Source organism: Oncorhynchus mykiss, chromosome 6 (assembly GCF_013265735.2).
Source record: "Oncorhynchus mykiss isolate Arlee chromosome 6, USDA_OmykA_1.1, whole genome shotgun sequence".
In the NCBI taxonomy this organism is placed as follows: domain Eukaryota; kingdom Metazoa; phylum Chordata; class Actinopteri; order Salmoniformes; family Salmonidae; genus Oncorhynchus; species Oncorhynchus mykiss.
The window spans coordinates 42,718,099-42,731,575 of NC_048570.1; the positions used below are offsets into that span (position 1 = coordinate 42,718,099).

General features: G+C 40.6%; 1 protein-coding gene across 4 annotated transcripts in view; it reads right to left on the bottom strand.

Annotated features, from left to right (window-relative positions):
- The window catches only part of LOC110525997 (potassium channel subfamily T member 1), a 74,611-nt gene extending 63,115 nt beyond the window's left edge, over nucleotides 1-11,496 (bottom strand). For 3 of the 4 annotated variants that reach the window (XM_021606563.2, XM_021606567.2, XM_021606568.2), the window contains exon 1: nucleotides 11,109-11,495. In XM_021606563.2, coding sequence (XP_021462238.1) covers nucleotides 11,109-11,257 — 149 coding nt within the window. In that variant the 5' untranslated portion in view covers nucleotides 11,258-11,495. Of the gene's footprint in view, nucleotides 1-11,108 lie in introns of all 4 variants that reach the window. The other variant, XM_021606562.2, reaches the window with a different exon arrangement.
- Between the last annotated feature and the right edge of the window lie 1,981 nt (nucleotides 11,497-13,477).

Below are 13,477 nucleotides of genomic sequence, written 5' to 3' on the forward strand. Positions count from 1 at the left end.
TCAGGAAGTAGTCAGGACCCTGGAGAGGTCCAGTAACCACTTAGGTGTGAACAGAGACGTTTTATCCACACTACTCTGAACTGGAACTCATCACCTATTGAGTCTCTTAGGCGAATACTTTTGACTGCCAAATTAAAAAAAAACTATTTTAGTATTCAGTCTGACCCTGACATCGTTGTACACTGCAACATTTTTAGAAGCAATTTATTTGGACAGTCTTCAACAGATGATCTACACAGGTGTTTCTCAAATGCAGTCCCCTTCTACCCTTTTTTTTGTTCAGGCCCCGCACAAGCACCCCTGATTCAACTAATCAAGGGTTTGATGATTAGCTGGAGAATATACATTTACAACCTTGGGGAACTTGACAAACTTGACACTGATATACAGTATAGATGTTCAACTAATCAATCAATACTTTTCACGCTGTCTGTTTGATTTATTTAGTTTCAGTTGACATTTAAAGAGCGACTGCCTTTAAAAAACAACAAATCCCTTTGAAAATGGCCTATGTGGCATCGATTCAAGTCAGAAACAGTTATTCTAGTGTCAGAATTGACTACAAAGTGTAAATTGGGTAATTTTGGTCATAAAGTCAGTCTTTTCTAAAATGGAGTTTGGAACATCTGTACGTCACAACAGGGTAAATGAAAGTTCGGTTTTGGTTTGACGATATCCATTTGCTCACTATCACGGGTGAACAGCTATGGTGATGGCTCTCTATCCAATAGCATAGCAAGTGAGACAGACCTGAGCTGCCAAGCAGCACCGACTAAGACAACACATCACACATTTTTTTTACATGAGAAATACTGCACCAAACACCTTCGTTAGATATCAAATTGCGCAACTAAAACGTCCTCTGCAAAAACATCAAAATTAATTACAGATTTCTTGAGTTATCTTAGATTCATTCGGGTTATGTTGAGGACGTAAAATAGACTTCTGCATCTACAGTGTGTCATGGGGAACAAACATCATTAACGAAATGCGGAATCGGTCAGGACACACATCTCAAAGGCTGAAATGTCATTTTTCGAATGAGAAAAATAAAAACACGTGCCAATCAGCATGTTCAGTGTCTCTTTAATACAAATCAAACTGAAAGTCTGTTGATAGTCTGAGCCTTTCTAAGGTATACAGCATATGTCGAGGTCGGGACAATCCAAATACAAGTGAGACTGGTGTCTCCATGGCAATGAACAGAGTGGTTTTGTCAACATCTCTCTTGGTGAGTGTCGGTCTGTTTGATGGCTGTAGTTGAGCGCTGTGAAATGAACAATAAAGATGGTATCTAATTATAAAGCACTTATCTGGTACTCAAGCAGTAGGCCATAACACAGATGTTCATCCTCTAATCAGCTCTGTTGATGACATATCTACTGCTACATCTCCAACACTCGGTCTCTGCCTCTGGTATCAGAGGCATCACAGGCCCACTGGAGGAGCCTGCAAGTCTCTGTTGTCTTGGTAATCATGCAGGTAAGGTAGTGCATCATAAACACTGTCACATTCTGTTTAGCCCCTGAGGCATGCAATGCAGGAACAAATTGATTCTCACCTCACTTTGACAGTAGATCCAGCAAACCAATTTATATTTTAAAAAAACTGCAACTGCTAGTGCTAAACCAGTGCTAAACACTGCATGTATTAGTGAATTAATGCAGATCCATGATGCTGACACTGGCTGAATCCTCTGTCACTTGTTCCCTCAAGGACCTATTGAAATGTTGTGGGGCCACATGAGTCTCTGCAGTAATTTAGAGGGATGCTGGAACTTGTAGTTTTGATTCCGTTTCCCAAAAGTGGAAGCTTGCCAGTAGGGCATATAACTACACCCATCCTGAAGTCACACCTGCCTCTGCCAACACCTTTGGGGAATTACTCTGTCCTTATAATCCAAAGGGACAAACAGTGACTTAAACATGTAAGGCATTTGCATTTAGTGTTTGTAAGGATGCACACGCACGCTCCTGAATGTTAATGGCAGCTTTTAGCTCCACACGACTGTCAAAGTAGGGATTGTGGGTAGGAACTCACAACGTACCAATCACGACAACGCTTCCTTGGGGGCTACTTCGCTTTTCAAGTCAACTGATGAGCAACTGCTTCCGCTCCAGAACACAGCTTTAATGATAACAATTGTGACATTATTTGCCATGGGGACCACGTTAAAGGATGACTGTACTCCCTGATTTGGCCTCGTTTTGAAGATTGCTGATTGAGAAATGCTAGTGGAATTAAACCAAACAAGAGTTTTCTTGGGGGTGTAGTTTGATGTTGGTGTTTTATGTTTGCATACACTGGCTGATACTGTTGTTTGCCCCCCGAGTCACCATAGTAACAACATAGGCAATTCCTTAAAATAGTCAAAAATAATTTAGGATAAATCAAGACATCTGTCATTAATTTAGACGTTTTTGCCAATGAGGTCTTAGTCACGCAATTTTACATCTAGCTAAGGTGTTTGGTGCAGTATTTCTCAAGTAAATGTTTTTGCATAAAAACTAGTCAGCGCAGTGCATACAGTCTATCGGGTCGGGAAAGTATGGTTGCGCGCTCAGGACTGATTTTTGAGAACATTAACATGTATGCAACTTCATCATCTGCAAACTGTCAAGCTATCGTAAATAAAGCATAAGTTACACGCTGTCTATCAGTGCTCAAAATCACTTGCTAGCTAGCTAAATGTCAACTCTGTGTTTGTCAATTAAGCTAGCAAGTAACGTTAGTAGCTAGCATGCTTCGGTGCAGTATAGTTTTTTGAAACTATCTATTACCAGAGTGTTCGTCTGTCTGGTGGTGTCTAATAGGGAATCATGTTTTAAAAAAACAGGGTTTTGGATTATTGACAAATTGTAGTTGGGATACAAGTGCAAACTGATCATCTCAATTCTCATTTTGCACCAAAAACTGGCAGACTCGAGTGATTGACACTATCAAACACATCAGCAAATGACCACGCTTAGAACCAAGGGTTATTTCAACATAGCCTTGGCGACGTGTTGTCTTATTTAAAGAAGTCTGAGGTGCTGTGTAATGTGCAGGTCTGTCTGACTTCTTGGAGGTATTGGCTGCTATGTTTGCATGGAGTATGCAGCACAACTACTTCTCTCGTGTTAGTGGGCACTGGGCAAGTGGGCACGATCGTAATCCATACTCAACCCTCCAGTAAATAGTGACAAACTCACTTAGAAAAGCTTTGGACGAGACTGGAATTATCCTATTTACACTTTGTAGTCAATTTTGACGCTAGAATGAATGTTTCTGACTCATATCGATGCCACATATGCCGTTTAAAAGCAGAGAAGTTGGTTCTAAGGGACAGTTGACTTTTAAAACAGCTCATTAAGCCAGAGTTGCTGAAAGGAAAGGAAATCATAACTGAACAGTTATATTAAGATGGCTAGAAATAAGCACAAACACAACCCAAGAGATGGAGATTTCAGATGCACTTCCCTTTATACAGTGAGCTCCAATAGTATTGGGACAGTGACACGTTTGTTGTTGTTTTGACTGTGTACTCCAGCACTTTGGGATTTGAAATGATACAACAACTATGAGGTTAAAGTGCAGACTGTCAGCCTTAATTTGAGGGTATTTTCATCCATATCGAGTTAACCGTTTGGAACAAATTCATTTATATGTATATTAAAGTAGTAAAAAGTCAAGTATTTAGGCCATATGCATAGGATGCCATGGCTACATCAAGCTTGTGACTCTACAAATGTGTTTGATGCATTTGCTGTTTGTTTTGGTTGTGTTCCAGATTATTTTGTGCCCGATAGAAATTAATGGCAAATAATGTATTGTGTAATTTTGGAGTAACTTTTACTGTAAATAAGAATATAATATGTTTCTAAACACTTCTATATTTAATATTGATGCTACCATGATTACGGATACTCCTGAATTAATCGTGAACAATGATGAGTGAGAAAGTTACAGATGCACAAATATCATATCCCCATGATATGCTAACCTCTCACAATTACAATAACAGGGGAGGTTAGCATTTTAGGGGATTGATATTTGTGCATCTATAACTTTGTATATGTGAATTTGTCCCACTACTTTTGTTCACCTAATATGGGGGGGACTATGTTCCAAAACTGCTGTACTTTCTAAACGATTAATCCGATATGGATTAAAATACCCTCAAATTAAAGCTGATAGTCTAGTCTGCACTTTAACCTAATAGTCACTATAATTTCAAGTTTTGGAGCACAGAGCCAAAACATCAACAAATGTGTCACTGTCCCAATACCTTTTGGAGCTCACCGTAGCTAGCTTCAGTAACACCTGCAATGAGTATACTGAAGCTAATGGAGTGTGTGTTAACTTCTAAGATCTTGATGATTAAGTAGTACGCTAATTAGGCCACAGTTAAAGGTGCAACCAACATTTCTATTAAATTGAGTAAATAGCCAATTTAAGCACAGATATAGAGTAATGGATTAGAGATGGATTGCTAAGAAGACATCCCAGAAGGGATCCTGGATAATAACTTGGTTCATGCTCTCCCTCCCACTAAAGGAATAAAAAATACAGCATTGAGTCCAATCAACTAACAAGCTCCTGTATTTTAACTAGGTAACCCCTTGGAAAGGTGCTCTTGGATTTATTAAAAAGGTGCGCTTGAGGCCTCCCGGGTGGTGCAGTGGTTAAGGGCGCTGTACTGCAGCGCCAGCTGTGCCACCAAAGACTCTGGGTTCGCGCCCAGGTCGTAACCGGCCGCGACCGGGAGGTCCGTGGGGCGTCGTCCGGGTTAGGGAGGGGTTGGCCGGTAGGGATATCCTTGTCTCATCGCGCACCAGCGACTCCTGTGGTGGGCCGGGCGCAGTGCGCGCTAACCAAGGTTGCCAGGTGCACAGTGTTTCCTTGGTGCGGCTGGCTTCCGGGTTGGATGTGCGCTGTGTTAAGAAGCAGTGCGGTTGGGTTGTGTATCGGAGGACGCATGATTTTCAACCTTCGTCTCTCCCGAGCCCGTACGGGAGTTGTAGCGATGAGACAAGATAGTAGCTACTAAACAATTGGATACCACGAAATTGGGGAGAAAACAGGGTAAAAAAATGAAAAATCATAAAATGTAAAAAAAGTGCGCTTGAGTTATGAGTTTGCATTTACAAAAAAGAAAAATAATCTGCCAACTGTATGTCCAATTTGTACTAATAGATAATGACTGGCACAACATACAGTGTGTGAATGATGACAGTAGTGGCCCTACATTGAACAACAGCTGAATAGGAGAAGCCTATACATAATCAATTATTGTGGTACAGGGGGCTTAAGAGAGGATTGGTGAGGTTGTAAGAGATTAAACTAAGGCAGAGAACTAAACAAAGAGAAAGAACATTGCGTTGTCTTTTCAAGCACAGCCCTCTCCTCATTTCAATTATAAAAGCAGCAGCCTCGGCCTGCAGAGCAACAAATCCCCCTGCAATCCGTCATCAGCATCCTCCAGCCATTCCCTAGACAAAAGTTGTTATTACTATTGAGGCCAGAGCATTGTGGTCAAGCCATTCCTTTTTGTAATTTAGCAGACCCGTAGCAATTAAGGTTAAGTGCCTTACTCAAGGGCATATTTACACATTTTTCACCTAGTCAGCTCGGAGATTCGAACCAGGGACCTACTATAGTATTTATACCATAGTATAGTATTTAGTATAGTATTTTTTTCGTGTGGGAATGAGTGAGTTGGTGTGAAGATAAAGACCTAATAATGAGGATCGCGGAGGATTCTGGAGAAGGAATTCAGCTAAAGTATTACGTTTTTCTATACCTATAGCTTAGTATAATCAATCTGAGTTACATCTCAATAGAGTTTGTAAGAGTGCACACAATTGATCTTTTCATGATCTGTATCAAACCTGAGTAACATCTATAGCAGCGTTTCCCAAACTCGATCCTGGGAACCCCAAGGGATGCACATTTTGTTTTTTGACCATCATCAAGCTTGAATTATTTGAGTCAGATGTGTAGTGCTAGGGTAAAAAACCTAATCATGCACCCTTTGCGGTCTATATGGATACATGGATACAGTTGCAAAAAAATATTTTGGTTTCCCAACATTAAGGGACAGACTTTGGAAGCATAGAACATAACATATTCCCATGACCATTATATAAATTATGATTTATCCCTAATGTATCAAACCTGAGTAACATCTCAATGGATTCTATAGGGATGGAGATGCACACAATTAATCTATCTTTTTAATTTCATGATATAAGGCACATGCTTTGGGAGCGAGTACTATTAATCCTATAATCCCATAATCATAATAGTCCCATAATCAGAATATCGTACACATATTTTACAGTATAAAAGTACAAGATCTTACAGTATCAACTTCCTGTATCCTTGGAAAGAAAACTACTATATTAGTTTACTGTAAGTCTTGGTTACACTGTTTGTTTACATCCTACATCCTTCCGACCAGCTGTTGGTATGAATGTACAGTGAAGCATCCTAGCACGGCACTGAGGGGGTTCCTAGGCATTTAAATAATGCCGTAATGAATAACTAAACAGTGAGGAGTGTAGAGGAATGGAGCGGTGGGTCAATGGAGATGGGTCATATTATGGATTCTCACTCCTTCCTTCCATCTTCTTACTTCCATCCTCTCTGGAGCTGAACACAGCACGTAGAGGACAGGTCTCACGGTGATCATGTTTCATTGCCTTCCCATGGAGAACTCTGACTGACTGACTGACAGCATCCTTTCTGTCCGAAAGTGAATTAAAAGTGATTGGAAGTGGGATTTTTTTTGCAGTCACAGATACAGTAATTTAACGTTTTTATACTGTAAAATGTATTTCACACAATACAGGGACATGTAAAATATAAGTGTCAAATTAATTTATATGGACACTATTATGCAAATGAGAGCCTCGACATGGATGTTGATTAAAGGCAGCCCCCCTCACCTCTCTGATTCAGAGGGGTTGGGTTAAATGTGGAAGACACATTTCAGTTGAATGCATTCAGTTGTACAACTGACTAGGTATCCATCCCCCTTTCCCTTTCGATTTCATGCAAGATCAATGCATGAAAGATCAGCACACCAGACTATCTAATGTGAGGTGCTGTTTGACTATCTAATATGATAACGGATATTACTAATGACTCAGACTATCTCTGCTATATTCTACTGAGTTTACCATTCCATGCCGCAGCAGTAAATCAACACTGTAGGCTATTCAGTGAAAACTGTGCTGTTTACTCTCATTCCCACTCCAGTGTATTTAGATCAGTGCACGATGACTCTGAGGCTTTTGTGAGTATATTAAGCTGCATGGGCTTAGAGTCATAACCACCATTATCATAATCATCTGAGGAACACTATCTTGTCCCTGCACGCAAGCACACACACATGAATGCACATACACATGCACAAGCACTAGTGATGCAAGGGTTGACTGATAACCCGCAGTCCCAGCGGTTATATCCGCGTGGATGAAGGGAGGGTGCGTGGCGGGCAGACGGGTTGAATATAGAGAAAACAATGCATTCAAAATCCATAAATGTATCATTCTTGCGCAATTCATATCGATAGGTTATATTGAGGGTTTTCATTAGGCCTTAAATGTATTTGCTGCACGAGAGAAACGGAGATGAAAGAGGAAAGAGAAAACAAAACTTTACCACTGTCAACTAGATTTAAGAATTCATTCTATCAATGTTTTATGACTTTTATTATTGTGAGCAAGGGTTTATGTAGTATTCTAGGGCAACAGGTAATGACAGAATAGAAGCTGCATCTATCTAATTATAGACAAGTTGACTAACAAATAGCCTACCAAAATGTCGGAAATGATAAGCAGAAACATAGGCCTATGTAAAAATGCCTGTCAAAAAATTGTTCCGCCATCTCTGACTGTACAGCGCATTATCTATATTTGCGGGTTAGGGTCGGGTGCGGGCCTCAGATTTCACATATTGTCCGGCAGTTGTGTTATTAGCAATTGCGGGCGGACGTGGGGGAAACAGCTGACCCGCGCATCACTAGCACGTGGACACACACACACACACACACACACACACACACACACACACACACACACACACAGCGCTCTTTAAACTTCCCAATCATCTCTGTCTCTGAGCCTAAGGCTGACAGCATGGGGAAACAACAACAGGGGATAAAAAGTAGGCAGGGCAGACGGGAGAGGAAGATCTGCAGAGGCCCGGTAGCTTCTACTGTTGAAAATAAATAGAAGAAAGGACCAGAACAGTAGTCTAATGTTGAAGTGGTGAAAGAGGATGATATGTATGTTATGTATGATGATTGTGAGGTGCTATACAAATTCGACAGTCACAAGAAGGGGAATTCAAATTGAATCAGCTGTGTTTTGTTAGGGCAAAAAAACTAAATGTACACCCCTTGGGGTCCCGAGGACTGAGTTTGGGAAACTCTGACCTAATATGATATTAACTCCTGCAGAATTAAGCATTTCTTGCAGTACAATTATACACCAAATTTACATTTTTAATCAGGAACAGGAGTGGAGAAATATTATTTTATTATAGGATGTTGAGAGAATGAATGCGCGGTTAGGGACCGCTTGTAAAGGGTGCCAGCTTTAACAGCATTATAAACGCTGATACTATTTCAACCACATAAAATATGCATCCAAGCTGAACTGAAAACTTATAAACAAGCATGTTGAGTCATTTTAACAGCTTTTAATTTCCGTCAAACGGATGAAGTTTTGCATGGAAAGGCTTTCTCGTTGTTTTAGAGTTAGGCCTATTGCATTTTCTCTAAACGTCTTTGCTGCGCGAGAGAAGCAGAGATGAAATAGAAAGAGAAAACAAACTTTCCGATGTCAAGTGGATTGAAGCATATCTATTTATGACATTATTCTCGTGAGCAAGAATATATTTAGCGTTCTAGTAATAACAGAAGGAAAGCTGCATGTATCTAATTATAGTGAGGGTGCAAAGCACCCCACACCATATTTTTATTTAACCAGGCAAGTCAGTTAATTAAGAACACATTCTTATTTACAATGACGGCCTACCGGGGAACAGTGGGTTAACTGCCTTGTTCAGGGGCAGAATGACAGATGTTTACCTTGTTAGCTCCGGGATTCCATGGAGCAACATTTCGGTTACTGGCCCAACACTCTAACCACTACGCTCCTGCAACCCCTAACAAATAGCCTGACTAACAAATAGTCTACATAAATGTTGGAAATTATAAGCAGAAACATAGATATATCTGAAAAGGCCTGTCAAAAAAGAGTTCCACCATCTCTGACCGTACAGCGCATTTCCTATATTTACGGGTTAGGATTGAGTGCGGGCCTCAGATTTTCACGTTAAATCAACAACATGAAGTGCCTGTGGCCCCACATGACCAGGGTTGCCTACCCCTGCTCTATGGTATACCAGCTACAGTACTTTACTTTAGACTCCAAAAAAAGGGGTAGGCAACCCTGATGCATTTTTGCTGTTGGTGCAGCAGTGGGCCTCTTGAGTTCTGCCTCAGTCTGTATTATTGATGAGAGCTAGTGCCTTTGAAAGAGAAACATATACTGCCTACAGACTATACTGTCTTATTTTCACAGGCAGTAAGGCAGTATACTATGGCCTCAGCAATATTGCATTCGCTTTGACATAATTATTGTTGTAATGGTATACAGAAAACTGTTAATATACGTGTGTCAATGTTTCTGAATAGTTAATGAAGTCAGTGACATTGGAAAATCACAGGTAAGTGGATTCCAATGTGCATAAATGTCAGAACTAAACATTACAGGGATATGCAACTGTTAATGATGATAAAACGGCTGTAATTAACTGTATTGACTTGGCAGAACTCTCTGCAACTATTGAAAGATTTAACACCCTGCATCAAGCTCAACCTTACCTTTCCCCTCTGGATTTTGCTACACAGCAAAAATACTGTAGCAGACTCAAAACATTGTTTCAAGTTTCTGCCCAACCAACATCCTTAATTGAATTATGCAGTAAAGTGCTAAGAGAAACGGCGAGAAGGGATGAGAATGTTAAAGAGAGCATTTTAACACCCATACTGATTTTTATTCAGGCAGGCCAATGTAGGCTGCCTGCATATACTCCCCCTTTTAATTAATAAACCGTGCAGTCCCATTCAGAGAGAAGCATCTCATGTGACTTGGCTGGGGAGTGAAGGTAAGGCTACTCCACTGTAGTTGCTGATGTGCTCCGACACACATGTAGCCTAGGCTACACACACACACACACACACACACACACACACACACACACACACACACACACACACACACACACAATCCCCTGTGGTTTGCATTGGAAAGCAGACAGTAACTGAAAGGTTTCTGGTTAGAATTCTCGAATCCCCGAGCCGAGCCGACAGGGCTCTGTCGATGTGCCCTTGAGCAAGGCACTTAACGCGTATTGCTCCTGTAAGTCGCTCTGGTTAAGAGCGTCTGCTAATTTACTCAAAAGTAAATGTCTATCGTGGAAATTGAAATCGATTAAATCACTTGAATGAGTAAAATATCAATACAAATGTGTTAATGTCCTCCATGCAACCGATAAACCAATTGTACGGTCTATAAAGAGCCGCAGCATCCTCGGAGTTATGTAAGCGATGCACAGGAATCAAACTGCAGACATAAAGAAAAACCCAGAAAAACCTAAACAGGAGGCTGAGAAAAAAATATTATTCACAAGTGGGTGGCACATACAGAGCCAATTTCCGCAAATGTAACAAACAGTGCCATTGCGTGCAGTCAGCTTTGACAATCCGCCATAAATCAGTTTCATAAATCGCGCATAACATGTGTCAATATAGCCTTAACCTATCAACAGACTGGAAAACAGAGATCGCGATTTGTTATTTTCATTTTTGCAAAGGATATAATCGACTAAGGAATGTAGGCTATATATTCGATACGAATGTATCATTACATAGGTCAATTCATACCCTTTGCCTAAATATAATAATAAATAGCTTATATGGGATACAATTTGACTGCGCTTTGCGCTGCGCGCTTGAAGCACCACACGGGTTTGAGGATGCTGCGGGTTTGATATCGAACTGGTGCTCTTAGTCTGAGACATGCAGCAGCTTCATGCGGGTCAATGTGCGGTACCTTTGCCCAGCATCACTCCCAAAAGAGCCCATCGTTCGTATCGGCTTCGACGGGTTGACCCAAGTCGGCTCCTCCGGTGTTTTCGTCGCCTCGGTCTTGACGTCTGGGTCTATCTCCGAAGGAGATGGCGTGAGTTTAGCGCCTGCCATCGTTCACCCTCTCCCAAGTTACCCCCAGCCGAGAATGACCAATATGTTACCCCTCTGCTGTCAATACCAGCCTATGGAGCGACTGAAATTCAAAACTGCATCCTGAACGCACTTCTGCCGCAATATAGACCGAGGTAGACTTGCATTCCATTCCTTTCTGCATCACGCAATCATGTGAGAAAGTGCTGGGAGCTTATTGTTATTGAGCAGCACTCCATCCTTTGCAGATGTGAGGTCCATTGCATCCCAGCCTCCAGACGTCATCAAACCATTCTACCCAGTAGACGCGTGCCCCTGTTGCTAGTGTAGCTGTACTAATTGTTACATAACTTGCAAGATGTTCAAAGGGGGGTGTAAATCAAAGATTTATTTTGATCACTGCACATTGCTACAGCTGTCATTCTGTGCACCAAAATATAATGTGTATTAACAGTTTTGTAGTTTAAAGTGTCTTTACCCCATTATGAATTAATAAACTCTATAAGTAACACAAACATTTCCCAGGGCATAGACATATCGGATATTTGCAGAAAGATTAAATTCTTGTTAATCTAATTCTTGTTAGTACAATTTATAGTAGCTATTACAGTGAAATAATACCATGCTATTGTTTGAGGAGAGTGCACAGTTATGAACTTGAAAAGTTATTAATAAACCAATTAGGCACTTTGGACAGTCTTGATACAACATTTTTAACAGAAATGCAGTGGTCATTGGATCAGTTTAAAACTTTGCACTTACACTGCTGCCATCTAGTGGACAACATCTAAATTGCACTTGGGCTGAATTAATACATGATGGCCTCTCTCTTGCATTTCAAAGATGATTGTACAAAAAAATAAAAATAGTTTTTTACTTTGTATTATCTTTTACCAGCTCTAATCTGTTATATTCTCCTACATTCATTTCACATTTCCACAAACTTCAAAGTGTGTCCTTTCAAATGGCATCAAGAATATACATATCCATGTTCAGGTCCTGAGCTACAGGCAGTTAGATTTGGGTATGTCATTTTAGGCGAAAATTGGAAATAAATGGGTGGATCCTTAAGAGGTTTTTAATGCATAGGTTCACTGAGGTGAGGTTTATTCATTTACAAAACAAGAGTGATGGATGACTTATTCATACTGTGAAATCTCAGTAAAACTTGAAGCTCGCAGTTTCCACCAGATCTGACACTCCTATAATCAGTAATCACTCCCATGTCTCATCTAAAGTGAGTAGTCTTTTACAGTGTAGACACAACACCTGATGTGGCACCACCAGACCAACAGCCACAGGCACATGAACAGGTGCACTGCAATTAACATAACACTAGGATGCTTGTATGCACTTAATAGAGGAGCTCATTTATAACACCAAAACAAAAATGGAACCTCCACTCCTCACCATGGCCTACAGTATATTATCCAACATTACTGAACCCTCAAAACCTTTTATGTTGTCCTACAGTGAAGAGGATAATACAAGGAAAGACAAAAAGACAGCCTGTCACAAACACTTTAGAATGATCAATAGATAGCAACTCCAGGAAAAGCAATTGCAAGAAGAGTGAAGGAGGACTGAGTCCAGTAAAAGGGAAGAGAATGATATAGGTAATGTAATAAAAAAGTGATGGAGATGGAAGGGGGTGCAAGAAAATAAATGATTTAGAATGAAGGATGGAAAAAGGATGAGGAAGAAAACAGAGGAAACAGAGGAGAGGACCGTACTCAGTCTCCACAGAGTCACCTTGTGGTGATGGAGAGAACAACAGCCATACCTCCAGCAGACGCCGAGCAGGAGCAGCAGTTTACCACAAGGAGCAGACAGACACAACTGAATGATCAGTAGTATTTTTTAGCAAAATATGGCTCTTAGGATAAGTTGATGCTTTGTCAATGTTCCTAACCAGGAGCTATTGCCATTAGATCAATGGGAAATCACTCTGGTGCAAGGGCTACTATTGGGTTTTATACATAGTCAAGGCCAATAATTGCCAGAGCGTGATTTCAAATTACCTCCGCTTCATGTACCTTTTTGGAAAACAGCAATATATAGCACTAATAACACTACCACAGTCTGTAACAATAAAAAAAACACTTGCTATAAAAACATACATACTGTACTGTAGTGTTGTTAGAAGATTGAACAGTCAGCAGATTGCAGATAATAGGCACTTTGGGAGAGGGTCAAAAAGGTCCCCTTAAATCTTATTCCAATACTGAAACAGTGGGAATG